The sequence below is a fragment of the Peromyscus eremicus genome, chromosome 6 (genome assembly GCF_949786415.1).
Source record: "Peromyscus eremicus chromosome 6, PerEre_H2_v1, whole genome shotgun sequence".
NCBI lineage: Eukaryota > Metazoa > Chordata > Mammalia > Rodentia > Cricetidae > Peromyscus > Peromyscus eremicus.
Window position 1 is genome coordinate 66625835 of NC_081421.1, and position 20947 is coordinate 66646781.

The 20947-nt window shown below is 43.0% G+C and overlaps 2 protein-coding genes across 2 annotated transcripts; both read right to left on the reverse strand.

Annotated features, from left to right (window-relative positions):
- Positions 1–824: 824 nt before the first annotated feature.
- On the reverse strand, positions 825–1901 carry LOC131913770 (speckle-type POZ protein-like). Its single transcript, XM_059266553.1, has one exon. The coding sequence runs from the start codon at positions 1899–1901 to the stop codon at positions 825–827; it is 1077 nt and encodes a 358-aa protein (XP_059122536.1).
- Positions 1902–14506: 12605 nt separating this feature from the next.
- Positions 14507–16525, reverse strand: LOC131913771 (speckle-type POZ protein-like). The gene is given in 4 exon segments (XM_059266554.1): positions 14507–14563; positions 14745–14771; positions 15446–15608; positions 15610–16525. Coding segments are annotated over 4 exon segments (1110 nt in total). The 5' UTR covers positions 16473–16525.
- Positions 16526–20947: the final 4422 nt, after the last annotated feature.

The window sequence follows — 20947 nt, forward strand, 5'->3', positions numbered from 1 at the left end:
GTAAACCTCATGATGATATCATTATATGGAGGAAGAACTGTTTTCAGTATCTAACACTCTTTTATGAAGAAACTCAGGGAGAGATTGGCACACAAGCGACATACCTAAATACAATAATGGCAGTTTAAAACAAGTCCATAGTCAACATCAACTTAAATAAGAGAAACTTAAACAATTCCACTAAAATCTGGAACAAGGCAAGGTTTGACTCTCTCCATATCTATTCAATATAACAAGTGAATTCTTAATAAAATCATAAGGCAACTGACAATAAAAGGGACACAATTTGGAATGGTATAAGAAAGAATCTTTACTTGTAGAAGATAATATAATACACATAACAAGGAAATTCCTATAGCTAAAAGCTTTCAGAAAATAAAGTTGACCAAAATCTATGAATGTCTTCTTTCTCTTCCCTGTCTCTTGTTAGCAAACATTTATGTTTGTTTTCTCATTTCTGAGTCCTTGACCATATCTTCAGCACAGTCCAATCCAGATAGGTTTCTCCAAAGAAACCCTGTTGTAATGTGCTTGGGGCCAGAAACTAAAATGAATTCCAGATTCTAACTCCTTGGACAAAAATCAAACCAGTACAACCAAAGGGTAGAGCCTGGGTAGATATACCAGAGTCCAAGGCTCCCCCTCCCTCAACCTGAGATTGACTCCTTTACATGTGTATTAAGCCTCAGCCACCATGCTGTTTTTCCCTAGTTTCACTGGAAATGTTCCACACATCCCATAGTCTAGCCAGGTGTCATTGGTTAAAAACATTGGTGGCTGCTTCTGGGAGACAAGTGTAGGAAAAGGCTGACCAGAGCCTAGGATCACTTCAAGCATTTACTAGGTTGCCCCTGGGAAGGGCACTGACTAGAAGCCATGGAACCATAAGCTTCAGCCAATAAGTGGGGATATAAGTCCACCATTGTCTTCCAGCTGGAGGTCTCAGAGACCTCAGAAGCATGAGCTGTAATGAAAGCAAGTGCCTGGGTTTTCAGCTGCTCTGAGCTGTGGAGGTCAGCCAGGACAAGAGTGTGGGCAGCATTCTCCACAGAAAGGTTCCTGCAGAGGGAATCCTCACACATGACCTTCAAACGCTCCAGGCCATACTTGTCAGCACCTACCAGCAGAGCATCTGCCATGCTGTCCAGGTCTGGTGCCTTCCCAGTGTAAATGAAGTCCATCATTGCCTTGAAGACTTGTGGCTCCAGGTCAGGGATCTCAAAGCGGTTCTTTCTACTCTCCTCCATATCTTGTTCAATCATGGCTCTGAAAACTGAAGAGCGAGCTGCTAAGATGGCTTTGTGAGCCCAGAATTCCTGGCCAGCTACCACCAGACAGCAGTCTGTGAAACAGGAATTCTCCCACAGCTCTCCTAGCTCATCTGCCAATGTGCAGTTGGGAACTTGAATTCCTGGTTTCCTGTTCTGGTCAGAGATGCTCAAAGAGACCTGGACTATGCTGACCTTGCAGACGAGGGTGAGCTGGTCATCTGGGAAAAACTGAAATGCATGGGACAAGAGGAAGTCTCGAGCAATATATTTTTTATAACCCCAATTGCTGCGTGGCACGAACCTAAAGGCTCTTGGGCTCCTCCTGACTTTCATTTTCGCTCCTTCGTTGTTTATGATCCAGAACTGGAACTTTGCCCAAACATGACTCTTTAGATAGCTGAGTAACACTAGGTAAACTGACAGGAAATCTGCACTTTCTTCATCGACTCCATTCGGGTGTATTTTCAAACACCATTTGTCATTGGTTCCTATTGAGAAAGCTGGGCTCATAAAGCTTTCTGGCATTTCCTCAACAATAAAAGGGAAGTTGCTGATGGTCCACCTATAGGAGAAATCTTGAACGCTGATTTGTGTGTGGTCCCATCTCTGGGCTATCTCATCTCCTGCCATTTCTTCTGCAGGTCGTTTGAAGGTTCAACTGGATCCAAAATGAAGAATTAGCAATTGTTTTCTCTTCACTCTGTGAGACGCAATAACAGACAGGATTTTGATTTTTAGGTTTGGTTCTCATCTGTTCTCTCTTCCATGAGGCTGGAAACAGGGTCCCTGAAATTTTCTATCCAGATTTTATTACTAATTTCAGAGAACACAGTCTAGGCAACTAGATACTCTTACATCACTCCATTATTTTCTAGATTGAATCTTAGGTCAATAGGTAACTTGTTTTGACAATTATACACAGCTTTTTGAGAGTTTTGATCATTCATTCTATTAATTCATGTCAAAAATGTTGCACTAGGGTTCTCTAGAGTAACAGAATATATACAAGGAATCTCTGTATATATGACCAAAGGGGATTTACTAGAAGGACTTTGGGCTGCAGTCCTGGTAATCCCACATTACCTATGAAGAGAAAGACCAAGATTCCATTACTTACTCAGTCCAGGACGTTTAGATGTGTCCACTGGTCTTCAGTATATGTTGGTTTTCCAATATTCTCTATTGCCAGGGAAGGGATGGACTTGCTGCAAGGTGAGGGCAAGCAGGCAAAGAGCAAGAGGTTCTTGCTTCCATGTCCTTTTATATGCTTCCAGCATAGGGTGTGGCCCAATTTAGGTGTGTCTTTCAGACTCAAGATCCGAATTAAAGGTGTGTGTTTCAGGCCCTGAGATCCGGATTAGATGTTTGTTTCTTTTTACTTCCAAAGTCTGTCCTTGAAATGAATTTACCTACGTCAAATGAAGCAAAACACTTCTCACTGTTGTGACCTCCATTTTAGGGTTTTAGTTAATTCCATGTCTTGGTAAGTTGGGAAACCCCAAAAACCACCACAAATGTATTTTGCACATTGTGGTTCATCTTAAATAAAATAGGGATGCTGTTCATTCCTACACAGCTGTTATTTCCTCTTCTCAGGGTTTTATACTAATCTTCCCACCAACATGATCGGGAAAGAGGTGGTGCCTTACCCTGTCAGGGTACTCAGTGATCACAACATGGAGGTCAGGGTGGAAGAATTCCTATATGGTGGTCAAGAAGCAGAGCCAGGCAGCAACTCTGAAAGTGGCCTCTTCTTTCATCCAGACTCACATTCCCTGGGATGGCTCCACACACTTTCATTGGTGATCTTGCCCCTCCCCCTCAGATAATTCTCCTTGGAAAAACTGTTCTCAATCCACTAAGGGTGTGCTATGAGAAGATCCTAAGTTCTCAATTCCATCATGCTGACTGCCATGATTCAGCTTCTCAATACCTCATAATTTTCATCCTCCACTGGTGAGTTCTGTCCTCTTTAAACTTTGAACTTCCATGCTTACTGGGACAGGCCTTAAAGTGAGACAGTATTCTGGTTGTCAAAGGATACAGAATATATTCAACAGTTACTGAAGAAGGAGTTTTAAAACAGTTCTTCTTAGAATGTGGTCTGTAAAATTCTCCCCATATCTGTCATCTGTCTAGTTCATCATGTCTAGAGAGACTCACTAAGCCTAGAGGACTGGGAAATACCTTCAGTGATTCAATCAACTCAGCAATTCCCAGCCTAGCTCTCCTGAAATCTGGCTTTAATGCTGCTCATCCCTCAATCCAGGATAAATCATTCAATTGGTTTTGATCTCTGAATTTTTCTTTGGCAGGTGGCTAACTAGTAGCCTCTGTGACTTTTCTGTATGTGTTTAGGGCCAGGGTGGCAGATACCCTTTCCCTCAAATTTGTCATTTGTAATGAAGGTAGACAATTCCTGCAAGACCCCTCATTTGTAAGAACACTGCTCCACCTGTAATCCTGAGCTTCACGAGCATGCTCCTGCATAGTGGGAGCAATTCTCTCATCGGTGAACTGACTCCTGCCTGGGTCTCAAGTACAAGAACTTTTCATATAGTTTCTCATTCCAGGGATGGACTGTGTGTAGCTTTTATTTCAGGTATGTGGTTCTCTGGGGGACAGGGCACAGCCCAAGTGATTCAGATTCCCACTAGGAGAAGGCAAAGTCTTAAGCAGCAGTGGTGTCCACACAACAGAGAAAGCCAACAGTCAATACAGCAAAACAAAACTGACAGTAACAAGGACAGGTCCAAGCTCCACTTCCTGGGGGCCTCCCAAACAGTTCAGGCTAATCAACTGTCCCACTTATCCAGAGGGCTCGCTCCAGTTCAATGGGGGCTCCTCAGCCATTGGTTCACAGTGCCTGTGTTTCCACTAGTTTGGCTATTTGTCCCTGTCCTTTTCCCAATCATGGTCTCACTATCTCTTGCTCATACAATCACTCCTCTCTCTCACAGATTGGACTCCTGGAGCTCCACCTGGGGCTTGGTGGTGGATCTCTGCATAGGCTTCCATCAGACACTGGATGAGAGTTCTATCATGACGGCCAGGGTGTTTGGCCATCCGATCACCAGAGCAGGTCAGCTCAGGCACTCTCTTGACCATTGCCAGTAGTCTATAGTGGAGGTATCTTTGTGGATTTCTCAGGACCTCTCTAGCACTCTGCTTCTTCCTATTCCCCTGGGGTCTTTTTCATGGTATCTCTCTTCCCGTTCTCCTGCTCAGCTCCTGATCCAGCTAGTACCTCTCACTCTCCTAAGCTCTCTTTCCCCTGACCCTTGTGCTCCATTCTCCCTGCCCCCGACCCCCAGTTTGCTCATGTAGATCTCATCCATTTCTCTGGCATTGGGTGATCCCTGTGTCTTTCTTAGGGTCCTATTTACTAGGTAGCCTCCCTGGAGTTGTGAGTTGCAGTCTGGTCATCCTTTGCTTTACATCTAGTATCCACTTATGAGTGAGTACATACCATGTTTATCTTTCTGAGTCTGGGTTACCTCACCCAGGATGATTTTTCTAGTTCCATTCATTTGCCTGCAAACCTCATGATGTCATTGTTTTTCTCTGCTGAGTAGTACTCCATTGTGTATATGTACCACATTTTATTTGTCCATTTTTCAGCTTAAGGGCATCTAGATTGTTTCCAGGTTCTGGCTATTACAATTAATGCTGCTATGAACATAGTTGAGCATGTGTCCTTGTGGTATGATTGAGGATTCCTTGGGTATATGCCCTAGAGTAGTATAGCTCTGTCTTGAGGAAGATTGATTCCAATTTTCTGAGAAACCACCATATTGATTTATAGAGTGAGTGCACAAGTTTACATTCCCACCAACAGTGTAGGAGTGTTCCCTTTGCTCCACATCCTCTCCAACATAAGCTGTCTTTGGACAACCCCAACATCCACATTGTAGGGAAAAGGGATCAGCTAAAGAAAGCTACTCTGACCTAAGGGACCCTTAACCAGTGAAAAAAAAACACATCCTAGATCTGGGACCTGAGCCAGTGAGAGAAAAACTTTATCCCTAAAGCTAGAAACAAAGAAACATGCCCTGACTCTGATACCAGTGCCAAATAAACACGCTATCCCTAGATTCAGAGCCAGTGAAAGAAATATGCCATGGCCTTAGAATTAGAGCCAAAAAGCTAAGAAAAGCCAGTGAAAGAAAGACAGTTTGGCCCTGAAATCAGGGACATCTCTGCCCCTGACCAATGAAACTAACTAATCCCTGAGCAGAAAACCTTGTCCCTGGAGAAACTCTATGCCTAAGAAATCGTATATAAACCACCTCCCTGTTTATTTGTCAGCTGTTCTTTCCCAACCTGGTGGAGGCAGCCACTCTTTTGGATTTCTCCTTCCCAAATAAATCTCTTTCTCAAAAACATCTTGTGTGTGAAGATCTTCATTCACTGGGGGAGAGAAGATAAACCTTGCTAAGATGTCCTGTAGAGGACTGAGCACAAAAAACCTTGCAGAGACATTCCCTTAGGGGGCTAAGTAAGGCGGAGAAGAACAGAACCTTGCTGATACATACCAAGGCAGAGCAGAAAAATTAACAACTTTTCACTGGAGCCAGAGTAGATTGGTAAGTTTCTGTAGGGGTTTCTACTTTAGCAGAGTAAAGCAAAAGAAGTAACATCTTGGGCCTCAGAAGAAGCAGAGCTCTGCTGGGAAGCCCTGATAAGTGGGGGCTCAACAAAGCTCAGTTGTAGCAGTTCTCCAGAGGATAGCAGGATTCCTATATCTTGCTGGGAGACCATCCCCCACTACACCACAACTCAAGGTATAGCTAGAGCTATCCTAGCAGCTCAAGGTATAGCCTGACTGTATGAGCATTCAAAATACCATTTCTTTTACAGCTGAATTGTTCCATTACAGCTCCAGCCACCACAGCTGTCTTAGCAGCTCAAGGTATAGCCAGACTCCCCAAGTAGTCAGGATACCTGCACCTTGTCACCCCCAGAGTTGCAGCAGGTACTTACATACCTCATGTATGAACTGTTAGACCATGTGAAGGGCCTGGACCTGCAGATTCAAAGATGCAGGATCTCTATGACACAAGGCAACACCAAAGGTTATACAAGAGGAGTCACACTGAGGGCCCAGTATTGACAGTGTAGCAGAAGCTAGAGACCTCAAAGCAGAACAATGACTCATTGTAATGATCACTTACAAGTTAAGATGTATGGACTTAAAGAGTGTACAGTGTGACTCTCTGTATCACACTACAGCTTCCACTTTGTGACTTTATTTTTGTATATTAGTTAGTTTGGTGTGGGAGACCAGCCCCCACACTTATTTAACCCAGGAACTCTTGAGGATTGAGGAATAAGAAACTTAGTTAGAAATAGAGAAGAGAGAAACAGAAAACACAGGATAGACTCGGGTGGGCCTGGATCCTTATCCAAAGGGGCCCTGACTGTCTCTGCCCCAGGGTATTTATAGAGATGCCTAGGGGTAGAGCAAAAGACCTGACCCCACAGCAGAGCCAAGTGCAGATCATTTCAGACACCTGCACTCAGGTGGTCCTAATCATCCTCAATGCGGACCTGTTGGGTAAAGCCTCAAGGAACCTGAAAACAGGCACCCACAGTTTGGTTGTCTTTGTTTTGATTTTTTTGTTTCTCTTTTGAATTTTGTTTTGTTTTGTGGGAGAGGTTGTAAGGGTGGAGGTGAGATATGAAGGGTCAGGGAGATGGATGGATCTGGATTATGATGTGAAACCCACAAAGAATCAATAAAACACTGAATTAAAAAAAAGAAGTCAAATTTCTTGAGTTCTTTATATATTCTGGATATCAGTCCTCTGCCAGATGTGGGGCTGATGAAGACCTTTTCCCATTCTGTAGGCTGTCACTTTGTCTTGTTGACCGTATCCTTTGCTCTACAAAAGCTTCTCAGTTTCAAGAGGTCCCATTGATTGATTGTTTTTCTCAGTGTCTGTGCTACTGGTGTTACTTTTAGGTAGTGATCTCCTATGCCAATGTGTTCAAGACTACTTCCTACTTTCTCCTCTATCAGGTTCAGAGTACATGGATTTATGTTGAGGTCTTTGATCCACTTGGACTTAAGTTTTGTGCACGGTGACAGATATGGATCTATTTGCAGCCTTCTACACGTTGATATCCAGTTGTGCCAGCACCATTTATTGAAGATGCTTTCTTTTTTCCATGGTGGAGTTTTGGCTTCTTTGTCAAAAATTGTATGTTCATAGGTGTGTGGATTAATGTCAGGGTCTTCAATTCAATTCCATTGGTCCACATGTCAGTTTTTATGCCAGTACCAAGCTGTTTTTATTACTGTAGCTCTATAGTAGAGCTTGTGGTCAGGGATGGTGATGCCTTCAGAAGTTGTTTTATTGTACAGGATTCTTTTGGCTATCCTGGGTTTTTTGTTTTTCCTTATGATGTTGAGTATTATTCTCTCCAGGTCTGTGAAGAATTGTGAAATTAGACATCAAAATGCCCAACAGTCCAACTAAGAAATGGGCTATTGAGATTACAGGATCTGCTGTGGGTCTTAGAGAAGGGGAACGCTCCTGGTGGGGGTGGAGTGGATCCTGCCTGATGACCAGAACCTGGGGCCAAGTTGGGCAGGTCTTCCCCAGAATGGCTGGTGCCCAGGGATGGGATCTAGGCTGAGCCCAGGCACTCACCTCTTGTCTAGATTGGAGGTCCGGGGCAGCAGAGAAAAACAATGACATCATGAGGTTTGATAGCAAATGGATGGATCTAGAAAAAAATCATCCTGAGTAAGGTAACCCAGACTCACAAAGGCAAACATGGTATGTACTCACTCATAGGAGGATACTAGATGTAAAACGAAGATGACTAGACTGCTACTCACAACTCCAGGGAGGCTACCTAGAAAACAGGACCCTAAGAAGGACACAGGGATCGCCCAATGACAGAGAAATGGATGAGATATACATGAACAACCTAGATGTGAGTAGGGTAATGAATGGCAAGGTTTGAGGGAAAGAGAGCTTAGGGGAATGGGAGATCCCAGCTAGATCAAGAACAGAGAGAGAGAACAAGGAATAAGAGACCATGATAAATGAAGAGCACATGAGAATAGGAAGAAGCAAAGTGCTAGAGAGGTCCACAAAATCCACAAAGATACCTCCACAATAGACTACTGGCAATGGTTAAGAGAAAGCCCAAACTGACCTACTCTGGTGATAGGATGGCCAAACACCCTAATTGTCATGCTAGAAACCTCATCCAATGACTGAGGGAACCAGAGGCAGAGATCCATGGCCAGGCCCCAGGTGGAGCTCTAGGAGTCCAATTGGCAAGAAAAAGGAGGGTTTGTATGAGCAAGAATTGTTGAGATCAAGATTGGAAAAAGCACAGGAACAAATAGCCAAACGAATGGAAATACATGAACTATGAACCAATAGCTGAGGAGCCCCCAACTGGTTCAGGCCCTCTGGATAAGTGAGACAGTTGCCTAGCTTAATCTGTTTGGGAGGCATCCAGGCACTGGGACTGGGACCTGTCCTCAGTGTATGAGCTGGCTGTTTGGATCCTGGGGCTTATACAGGGACACTTGGCTCAGCCTGGGAGGAGGTGACTGGACCTGCCTGGACTGAATCTACCAGGTTGAACTCAATCCCCAGGGGAGTCTTTGCCCTGGAAGAGTTGGGAATGTGGGGTGGGCTGGGGGGAAGGCGGGGTGGAGGGGGTGGCGGGAGGAAGGAGAACAAGGGATCAGTGGCTGATATGTAAAATTAAATTAAATTAAATTATAATTTAAAAAAAAAGAAGTCAAGCATTTAATCACAGAAAGAGAAAGAAACCAAATCAGCCTTAAAGCTGTATTTCATTGTGTGCGGTGGTTAATGCCTGCAGCTCATGATAGCATGGTTATTGGCTCTGGAGGACTTCTTATATACAGGAAGGTTATTGTAAACAAAGTTTCAAGATCCTGTCTAGAAATAAGTCAAAATAATTATGTTTTCTCCGTGTGTGTAATAAAAGTGATATTGGGCCTGTATTAGGAAACAGAGGCAGCAGGAATGCTGGGTGTTTGATAGATATGTCTTGGCATACCAAATGAGATCTCATCTCCAAAACCGAAACAAACTCAATAAGACTTCCTCAAAGTCCACATCCTTAAATATGATCCCCTCCCCAAAGGTCTGACTCCTAACCCTAGGAAGATATCATGATAGCTAAAAGTCTCTTCAGTAAATAAAGCCCAGGACCAGATACATTTAGCACAGATATCTACCTGCCATTCAAAGAAGAGTTAATGCCCATCTTCCTCAAATTATTCCAGAAATTAGAAACAAAGGATCATTGCCCAATTTATTTTATGAGTCTAAAATTACACAGATACTTAAATTACACTCTAATTCACTTATGAACACTGCTGCAAAAATACTCATCAAATAATTACAAAATGAGTCCCAGAATATTCAAAGAATATTTACCATGATGAACTAGACTATATCCTAGATATGTAGGGATGGTTCAATATGCAAAGATTAAAAAATGTAATTGACAGTATAAACTCCCAAAAGACCAAACCTCAGAAAGACACAAGACTCGTGATCATATCATTATATGGAGGGAGACCTTTTTTCACTATCTAACACACTCCTTTATGAGGAAACTCAGGGAGAGTATGGCACACAAGTGACATACCTAAATACAATAATGGCAGTTTAAACAAGTCCATAGTCAACATCAACTTAAATAAGAGAAACTTAAACAATCCCACTAAAATCTGGAATGAGACAAGGTTTGACTCTCTCCATATCTATTCAATATAACAACTGAATTCTTAAGGAGATCTTAGGGGAGTGGGAGATCCCAGCTGGATGAGGAACAGAGAGGGAGAACAAGGAAAGAGAGACCATGCTAATGAAGACCCCATGGGAATAGGAAGAAGCAAAGTGCTAAAGAGGTTCCCAGAAATCCATAAAGATACCTTCACAATAGACTACTGGCAATGGTCGAGAGAAAGCCTGAACTGACCTACTCTGGTGATCGGATGGCCAAACACCCTAACTATCACAGTAGAACTCTCATCCAATGACTGATGGAAGCAGATGCAGAGATCCATGGCCAGGCCCCAGTTGGAGCTCCAGAATCCAATATGCGAGAAAGAGGAGGGACTGTAGGAGTGAAAATTGTTGAGACCATGATTGGAAAAAGCACAGAGACAAATAGCCATATTAGTGGAAATACACGAACTATGAACCAATAGCTGAGGAGTCCCCAACTGAATCAGGCCCTCTGGATAGGTAAGACAGTGGATTAGCTTGAAGTGTTTGGGAGGTCCCCAGGCAGTGGGACCAGGACATGTCCTTCATGCAGAGCTGGCTCTTTGGAGACTGGGGCCTGTGCGGGGACACTTTGCTCAGCCTGGGTGAAGGGAGGAGGGAACTGGACCTGCCTCCATTGGATCTACCAGGCTGGACTGCATCCCCAGGGGAGTCCTTGCCCTGGAGGTAATGAGAATGTGGGGTGGGTTGTGGGGAGGGGGGCAGTAGCAGGGAGGACAGGGGAATCTATGGATGATATGTAAAATTAGATTAAATTATAAAATAAAAAATAACAACTGAATTCTTAATTACATCATAAGGCAACTGACAATAAAAGGGATACAAATTGGAAAGGAAGAAGAAAGAATATTTACTTATAGAAGATAATATAATACACATAAGTTAGGTAAACAATTCAACAAAGAAATTCCTATAGCTAATAAAAACTTTAGAAAATTAGCTTGAAAAAATATAAGGGAGTGAAAACTTTGGTTGGGATGCATTGAATGACAAATCTATTTTCAGTAATATTATAATAATAAAAAAATAGTTTACCGATGTACAAATGAGAGACAGACTTGGAAAAAAAATCAGAGAAAAACACTTTCAAAGTAGCATCCAATAGTATAAAATATCTTGGGGTTAACGCTAACCTAGCAAGTGAAAGAGTTCATAAAAACTTCAAGTCTTTGAGGAAGAAACTGAAGAAGATATCAGAAAATGATCTCCCATGCTCATGAATCAGTAAGATTAACATCTAAAAATGGCCATTCTACAAACAGCAATGTATGGATTCAAAGCAATCTGCTTCAAAAATTTCAATACAATTTATTCCATAAATTTAAAGACCATTCAAGCTTCATATAGAAACACAAAAATCATTGGATAGCTAAACAATTACTAAACAGTAAAAGAACTGCCGGATGTATCACCATTCCTGATTCCAAATTGTACTTCAAAGCTAATAAAATAAAAGCTAATAATAAAAGTAATAAAAGAATATGGTGACCTCCAGGCCCTGACTGCTGCTGAAGGCTATGTCTGGGCCAAAGGCCCCACTGCATTCAGGGTCTTTGCCCAAACTTGACTCTTTGGACAGCTGAGCAACAGTAAGTAAACCAACAAGTAATCATTGCTTTCTCCGTCAACCAGTCATACAGACTCTAAAACAGTATTTCTGTTTGTCATTGGCTTCTGGTGAGAGAGTTCAGGCAAGTTCCTATATCACCAAAATTCCTGTAGAACCCTACCAACCTTGGAAAACACTTAGTCTTGCATGTTTTGGATTATAAAAAACCCACATCTCCTATCTTCCTAGCTGTCTTCACAACCTGGGATTAGGGTGAAAACCTATTATGGCAGAAAATAAAGCTTCTTTAATTTGACTCAAAATATTTGGGTTGGTGTTCTGTACTTCAGTGGGGACATCACTATCCATCTTGGCCCCTTTCATGGAATTGTGACATATTTCTTCATTCCTAGTTTGTCTGAACCACTTGTCATCTGCCTGGATTAGGTTGTTGAAGTCTCTCATCCTCTTTAATCATTGGAAAATGTAGTACTACGAGGAGCTTTAATGAATTTCTTTTTATATTTTTTATTTTATAATTTAACTTAATTTTACAAACCAGCCACGAATTCCCCTGTTCTCCCTCCTCCAGCCAACCCCGCCCTCCCACCAGACCACCCCCCATTCCCATATCCTGCAGGACAAGGACTCCCCTGGTGATTCAGCTCAGTCCAGGCAGGTCCAGTCCCTTCCTCCCTTCCCCCAGGCTGAGCAAAGTGTCCCTGCATAGGCCCCAGGTTCCAAACAGCCAGCTCATTCACTGAAGACAGGTCCCAGTCCCACTGCCTGGGGGGCTCCCAAACCGTTCAAGTTAATCAACTGTCTCACTTATTCAGAGGGCCTGATCCAGTTGGGATCTCCTCAGCTATCATGAATTTCTTTCCTGACAGACATAATCTTTCTTAACTCCATTGTGAGGAAGCAATCCAATTGACCAATGTTTATTTTGATCAATCACCCCCCAACACTGTTATTTTCTTCTAGACCTGTTGAATTAAGAACACAGAATCTCAAAGTGGCTGAGAGAAATCTGAGCTTCAGTTCAATGGAATGTTTGTTGTGGCTCCAAACAGGAGCACTCCCCATACAACCAATCACACTGGAATCAAAACTTCCAGGCCAGAAGAACTGAAGGTCATGGAAACAGGAAGAAATTTTTTCCCAAGAGGTCACTAGGGGTCATAGTGAGTGGTATTATTTCCTTTTTTACCACCTGGTGCCTGGACCCATGGATCTGGGCTATGGAGAAACCTGCCTACTAAGGTATCCTTAATCAGCACTCTGGGGTTGCTGCGATGTAGTGGGTAGCCATTCCAGCTTTGATCTGGAAGTTCCAATCCCCATTGAGGCTCTGGTAACTGCCATGCCTACAAGGCAGGCTGAGAGAGCCCTCTGAAGACCTGAGATCCAGATGGGCGGGCTCTCTTGGTTCCTGGACCCTGGAGGTAGACTGAGCAGAGTTCTCCAGAGAACACTGCCAGATTGTGCTACACCTTTCCCAGACCATGTAACCTATCCCTTCACTTATAAGTTACCACAAAATAAACCTACTTTTAACTACATGGAGTGGCCTTAATAATTTCACCAATACTGCTACTTCACTGGCTCTGTAACTGTGTCTTGAAAGTTCATAACAGCTGCTTCATCAACAGGACCACTCTCTGTCAGCGCCCTCTGCTCTTTGGACCCCTTGACATGCTCTTCCAGCACCCACCCAAACAACAGGCTTTTCTGCTCTGACATTCCAGCATGATGGAGAAAAGCTCCATCATTCTACAGACCAAGAACCTACCAGGAGGTTGTTGAACCTGGTACAACCAGTGGAATCCATGATTGTGGGCCCGAGTTGCACCTCTCTGTCTGAGAATTTAGTATCTTGGTCAGAAGCTATACTGTGTGGAATACCATGAGAGTTGACAATGCATTCTATTAGTCCCTGTGTGGTAGTTTTGGTAAAATCATTACAGGCAGGTAATGCAAATATATAACTAGAATAAGGATCTACTCCAGAAAAGGCAAAGTAGTGTCCATTCCACAGAGGAAGTGGCCCAATGTAGTCATCCTTTCATGACTTGGTTGGCTGGTCAGACAGGGGAATGGTGACATATCCGGGGCTCTGTGTTGGTCTCTGTTGTTGGCAGAGCTGGCATTCAGCAGCAGGTGTAGCAGCAGCTATAACCAGGTCACTCTTGATGAGTGGATACCCATGTTGGGATTCCATGCATAACCCCTATCTCAGCTACCACAGGTACTTTGATCATGGGCCCATTTGGTAATAATGAGGATAGCTTATTAAAGAGTCTGACTGTATACTAAGTGAGTCATCCTATTTACCTTGATTATTGAACTCCTCCTCTGATGAAGGCAATTTTTATGAGCATTTACAGAAGACAAAAGAACTTCACATTCTCTGCTCCTTAGCAGATCTGCCTAAATACTACTTCCCCAAATGTATTTCCATATTTCCAGTTTTCCTTTTTCCTTTTTTTTTTCTTCTCTTATACAGTCCCATCTGATCATAGTCTCCCCTCTCTCCACTCCACATATATGCACTACTCCTCTGTTTCCCTTCAGAAAAGCAAAGGGCTCCTGGGAAGATGAAATGAACACAAGATAACAAAATGTAATAATAGTAGGCACAAACCCCCATATCACGGCTGGAAGAGCCAACTCAGAAGGAGCCAATATCCAACAAAGAATTCAGAGACTCCCCACACTCTTGCCGTTAGGATTCCCAAAAACCCCTGAGCTAAACAAGCACATTAAGTACACAGAGGACTTAGTACAGACCCATGCAGGCTTTGTGATTGCCTCTTCAGTGTCTGTGAGCCCCTAGGAACCCTGTTTAGTTGACTCTGTAGGTTCTGTACCCTTTGTGTCTTTGATGCCTCCTACAACCCTGACTTCCCCTCTTCCTTGAGGTTCACTGAGTTCTGCTTAATGTTTGGCTGTGGATGTCAGTGTCAGCTCACAACACATGTTGGAGAAATCCCAACTGATGTCCATTGGACTGTGTCAATCTCTGAGTGTAACAGAATTCATTAGGTATTGTCTCACTGATTGTGTGTGTGAGTGTGTGTGTGTGTGTGTGTGTGTGTGTGTGTGTGTCAGTGAAGACACTGCACCAACTTCTACAGCTGAGCACAGCTGGATGGACTAAAATGGCCCTTATCAAACATAAACACCACTGGACTGCATAAGATGTTTTACAATTTTTATTCATATGATATTTTATTTATTTGAGATGGATGTGCCCATGGAGAAAAGAGGAGGACTGAACAAAGGGTCCTCTGCAAGAGCAACAATTGCTTTTGCCAGCTGAATCATCTCTCCTGTCCCAAACGCTGAGTTTGGAGAAAAACTTACTTCATTCTCTTTCCTTCTCTTGTAATCAAACATTCATCTTTGTTTTCTCCTTTCTGAGTCCTTGACCATATTTTCTGCTCAGTTCAATCCAGTTAGGTTTTTCCAAAGAAACCCTGTTGTAATGTGCTTGGTGCCAGCAGTTAAAATGAATTTCAGATTCTAACTCCTTAGACAAAAATCAAACCAGTACAATAACATGGTAGAGGCTGCATAGATTGTACCAGAGTCCATGGCTCCCCCTTCTTCAACCTGACATTGATTCCTTTACATCTGTATTAAGCGTCAGCGACCATGCTGTCATTCCCTAGTTGCACTGGAAATTTTCTACACATGCCATAGTCTACCTAGGTATCATTGCTAACACCACGACTGCTGCTTCTGGGAGACAAGGGTAGGACAAGGTTTGCCAGGTCCTAGGATCGCTTCAAGCATTTAATAGGGTATTTCAAGAAAGGGCAGTGAGCAGGCATGGAACCATAAGCTTCAACCACTAAGTGGGGATATAAGCCCACCATTGTCTTCCAGTCTGAGGTCTCAGAGACCTCAGAAGCATGAGCTGTGATGAAATCCAGTGTCTGGGTTTTCAGCTGCCCTGAGCTGTGGAGGTCAGCCAGGAAGAGTATGGGCAGCATTCTCCACAGAGAGGTCCCTGAAGAGGGCATCCTCACACATGACCTTCAAACGCTCCAGGCCATACTTATCAGCAGCTGCCAGCACAGCAGCTGCCATACTGTCCAGGTCTGGTGCTGTTCCTGTGTAAATGAAATCCATCATTACCGTGAAGACTTGTGGCTCCAGGTCAGGGATCTCAAAGCGGTTCTTTCTGCTCTCCTCCATGTCATGTTGAAACATGGCTCTGAAAACTGGAGAGCGAGCTGCTAAGATGGCCTTGTGAGCCCAGAATTCCTGGCCAGCTACCACTAGGCAGCAGTCTGTGAATTGGGAATTCTTCCACAGCTCTCCTAGCTCATCTGCCAATGTGCATCTGGGCACCAGAATTCCCGGCTTCTTGTTCTGGTCAGAGAGGCTCAAAGAGACCTGGGCCATGCTCACCTTGCAGGCAAGGGTGAGCTGGTCATCTGGAAGAAGCATAAACGCACGGGAGAAGAGAAAATCTCGAAGAATAAACTTTTTGTAACCCCAGTCCTGGCCTGGCATGAATCTAAAGGCTCTTGGGCTCCTTATGACTTTGGTTTTCTCTCCTTCGGCACTTATGATCCAGAACTGGAACTTTGCCCAAACACGACTCTTCAGACAGTTGAGCAACACTAGGTAAACTGACAGGTAACCTGCACTTTCTTCATTGACTCCGTTCGGGTATACTCTCAAACACCATTCGTCATTGGCTCCTATTGAGAAAGTTGGGCTTGTAATGCTTTGCCGCACTTCCTCAGCAATAAAAGGGAAGTTGCTGATGGTCCACCTATAGGAGAAATCCTGAACACTGATTTGTGTGTGGTCCCATCTCTGGGCTATCTCATCTCCTGCCATGTCTCCTTGAGGAAGTTTGAATGCTCAACTGGATCCAAAAAGAAGAACTAGCAATTGTTTTCTCTTCACCCTTTGAAACGCAATAACAGACAGGATTTTGATTTTTAGTTTTTGTTTCTCATCTGTTTCCTCTTCTACAAGGCTGGAAACTTGGGTGTCTGATATTTTCTATACAGACTTCAATGCTAATTTCAGAGAACACAGTCTAGACTACTAGATACACTTACATCACTCCATTATTTTCTAGATTGAATCTTAGTTCAGTAAGTAACTAGTTTTGACAATTATACACAGCTTTTGCCGGGCGGTGGTGGCGCACGCCTTTAATCCCAGCACTCGGGAGGCAGAGCCAGGCGGATCTCTGTGAGTTCGAGGCCAACCTGGACTACCAAGTGAGTCCCAGGAAAGGCGCAAAGCTACACAGAGAAACCCTGTCTCGAAAAAAAAAAAAAGAAAAAAAAAAAAAAGACAATTATACACAGCTTTTGAATAGTTTTGCTCATTCATTCTATTAATTCATATCGAAAATGTTGCACTAGGCTTCTCTAGAAAAACAGAAAACATACAAGGAATATATATATATATATATATATATATATATATATATATATATATATATATATATCAATCATCAAATGGGATTTATGAGAATGACTTTGGACTGCAGTCCTGCTAATCCCACATTACCTATGAAGGGAAAGTCCAGTATTACAGTACTTACTCGGTGCTGGATGTTGGATGTGTCCACTGGTTTTCAGTATATGCTAGAGTTCTAAATACTCTCTATTGCCAGGGAAGGGATGGACTTGCTGCAAGGTGAAGGCAAGCAGACAAATAGCAAGAGCTTCCTGCTTTCATGTCCTATTATAGGCTTCAAGCAGAAGGTGTGGCCTAATTTAGGGTGTGTCTTTCAGACTCAAGATCAGGATTAAAGGTGTGTGTCTTCAGGCCCTGAGATCTGGAGTAAGTGTTTGTGTCTTTTTACCTCCAAAGTCTGTACTTGAATTGGATCTACCCACATCAAATGAAGCAAAAGACTTCTCACTATTATGACCTTCATTTTAGGGTTTTAGTTAATTCCATGTCTTGTTAAGTTGGGAACCCCCAAAAACCACCACAAGTGTATTTTGCTTATTGTGGTTCATCTTAAATAAAATAGGGATGGTATTCATTCCTAGACAGCTGTTATTTCTTCTTCTCAGGGTTTTATACTAACCTTCCCACCAACATGATCAGGAAAGAGGTGGTGCCTTACCCTGTCAGGGGACTCAGTGATCACAACGTGGAGATCAGGGTGGAAGAATTCCTATGTGGTGGTCAAGACCAGAGCCAGGCAGCAACTCTGAAAGTGGCCTCTTCTTTCATCCAGACTCACATTCCCTGGGATGGCTCCACACACTTTCATTGGTGATCTTGCCCCTCCCCCTCAGATAATTCTCCTTGGAAAAACTGTTCTCAATCCACTAAGGGTGTGCTATGAGAAGATCCTAAGTTCTCAATTCCATCATGCTGACTGCCATGATTCAGCTTCTCAATACCTCATAATTTTCATCCTCCACTGGTGAGTTCTGTCCTCTTTAAACTTTGAACTTCCATGCTTACTCTGATGGGCTTTAGAAATGAGACAGTATTCTGGTTTTCAAAAGGTGCAGAATATATTCAACAGTTACTGAAGAAGGGGTTTGAAACAGTTCTTCCTCGAATGTGATCTGTAAAATGCTCCCCACATCTATCATCTGTCTAGTTCATCATGTCTAGAAGGACTCACTAAGCCTAGAGGACTGGGAAATACCTTCAGTGATTCAATCAACTCAGCAATTCCCAGCCTAGCTCTCCTGAAATCTGGCTCTAATGCTGCTCATTCCTCAATCCAGGATAAATCAATCCATTGGTTTTGATCTCTGAACTTTTGGTTCCTCATTTAGGAACCTTTGGCAGGTGCCTAACTAGTAGCCTCTGTGACTTTTCTGTATGTGTTTAGGGCCAGGGTGGCAGAAACCTGTAGCATGAATCTTAACAGTTCTTATTAATAAGATCAAACCTGAAGCCAGTTATTGGGGTAAATGCTGCAAGGTCAGAGTACCAGAACAAGCCACAGCTATCTCACCTTGCCAATTCCACAGTTGGTCCCGTTTCCTCAGACTGGAAGCTTCTGTGTCCTCATCCCAATGGCTCTCAGCTGAACTGCTACTAGAAGCCTGAATGCTTAACCAGCCAAAAGCTTAACCAGCCAAATGCTTTTAGTTTCTGGTCCTCACTCCTTATAAACCTTTCAGCTTTCTACCACCACTCTCTGGGATTAAAGGCTGCTTTCTGGGATTAAAGGCGTGAGTCACCATACCTGACTGTTTCCAATGCGACATTGAACTCACAGAGATCTAGAGGGATTTCTGTCTCTGGAATGCTAGGATTAAAGGCGTGTGCTATCACTGCCTAACTAGTGGCTTTTCTGTTCTCTGACCCCAGATAAGTTTATTAAGGTACACAATACTTTGGAAAACACAATACCAGAAACCCCTTACCTCAAATACGTCATTTGTAATGAAGGTAGACAATTCCTGCAAGACCCCTCATTTGTAAGAAAAGTGCTCTACCTGTAAGTTCTGAGCTTCCATGAGCATGCTCCTGCAGAGTGGTAGCAATTCTCTCAATGGGGAAATGACTCCTGCCTGTGTCTCAATTACAAGATCTTTTCTTACAGTTTCTCATTCCAGGAATGGAACATGTGTAGCTTTTATTTCAGGTAGGCCATTCTCTGGGGGACATGGCACAGCCAAAGTGATTCAGATTCCCAACAGGAGAAGGCAAAGTCTTCAGCAGCAGAGGTGTCCGTAAAACAGAGAAAGTCAACAATCAATACAGCAAAACAATACTAACAATAACATATAGAAAGACTTGCAGAAACACACACAGAAAGAGAGAGAGAAAGAGAGAGAGTGAGAGAGAGAGAGAATGAGAGAGAGAGAGAGAAGAGAAAGAGAGAGAGAGACAGAGACAGAGAGAGACAGAGAGAGAAGAGACTTTTGAAAATGGATTTAGGAAAATAGAAAGTCCTTCTTAGCCAGCTGGCAAACACCTGAGGTATTTGGGATTCCAGTGTAGTAACTAGCCTTTCTCAGTGTGGGCTTTTAAGCAAAATTCCCATATTCTGGGTTGACAAACTTTAGTTAAGAAGACGTTAGCCTGAAGTGGCACTACAGAAGTGAAAAGTGGTACTATATTTCAAGCAAGGTTTGAACATTTAGAGATATTCCTAGAAGTATGGTCTTTGGTGCATTAAGCCTTTGTTTTATCTGTGGTAGGGGTTACTGTTTTTTGTAGACAATTGCTGTGTTGTACAACTAGAATGGTACTTCCTTCATGGAGACAGTTGTGCTTACCTATGGGGGCCCTCTAATGTCTGGGCCCCGTTCCACACGTGGGTCAGTGCACCATGAGCATATGGTACCTCACAGGCTGAAAGAAGCTGTTGGGTCCCCTGGATAACTGGATAACTGCAGTTACTGACTGTTGTCAGCTGACCTACTAATGAAGTGAATTGGATGACAGTCTTCTGGAAAGGTATTCAGCACCTTTGACTGCTGAACCATTTCTCCAGACCATCACAGTTACTTTCTTAAAGAGGATGGAACAGCTCTGAAGGACTAGTTCCTTTCTAAATCATTGGCATCTGAAATATTTTAGCAGGAATTCAGAGGTAATCATGATTTCATTCCTATTTCTTTCTTTCATTTGTAATTGCTTTCCACTCTGCATATCTGGCTCTCCTAGAAGTTGCTCTATGGACCAAGTTAGACCTTAGACTAGCAGAGTTGAGTCAGCCTCTCCCTTCAGACTACTCTGATCAATGCCATAGACTTTCACATCATGCGTGGTTCATGAATTTCTCTTTAATCACAGTAAACACACTGTTAATCTTAAACAAATGATATTGAAAGGTTACCTATAACATTAATTTAGTGAACAGCAAGACTTTTTATTCATCTCAATATTAATTGAGTCAAAATATTTGAGTCAAATTACATAAGCTTTATTTCCTGCCATATTGGGTTTTCTCCCTAATGCTTGGACTGAGAAAATAGCCAGGAACATAGGAGAAGTGAGGGTTTTATAACTCCAAAGATGCAAGGCTAAGCGTTTTCTGAAAGGTGGTGAGAGTGTTGCAGATGCCGGTGGGTGAGGACACTACACAAACTTCCACAGCTGAGAACAGCTGGATGGACTAAAATGGACACTGTCCAACAGAAACACCACTGGAATCCACAAGCTGATTTGAAAATTTTTATTTATTTGATATTTTATTTGGGTAGATATTGTCTACATAGATGGATGTGCCCGTGAGAACAAGAGGAGGACTGAACAAGGGTCCTCTGCAAGAGCAACAATTGCTTTTGCCAACTGAGTCATCTCTTCAGTCCCACACACTGACTTAGGAGAAAAAAATGTTTTCTTTCTCCTCTACTTCTCTTGTAATC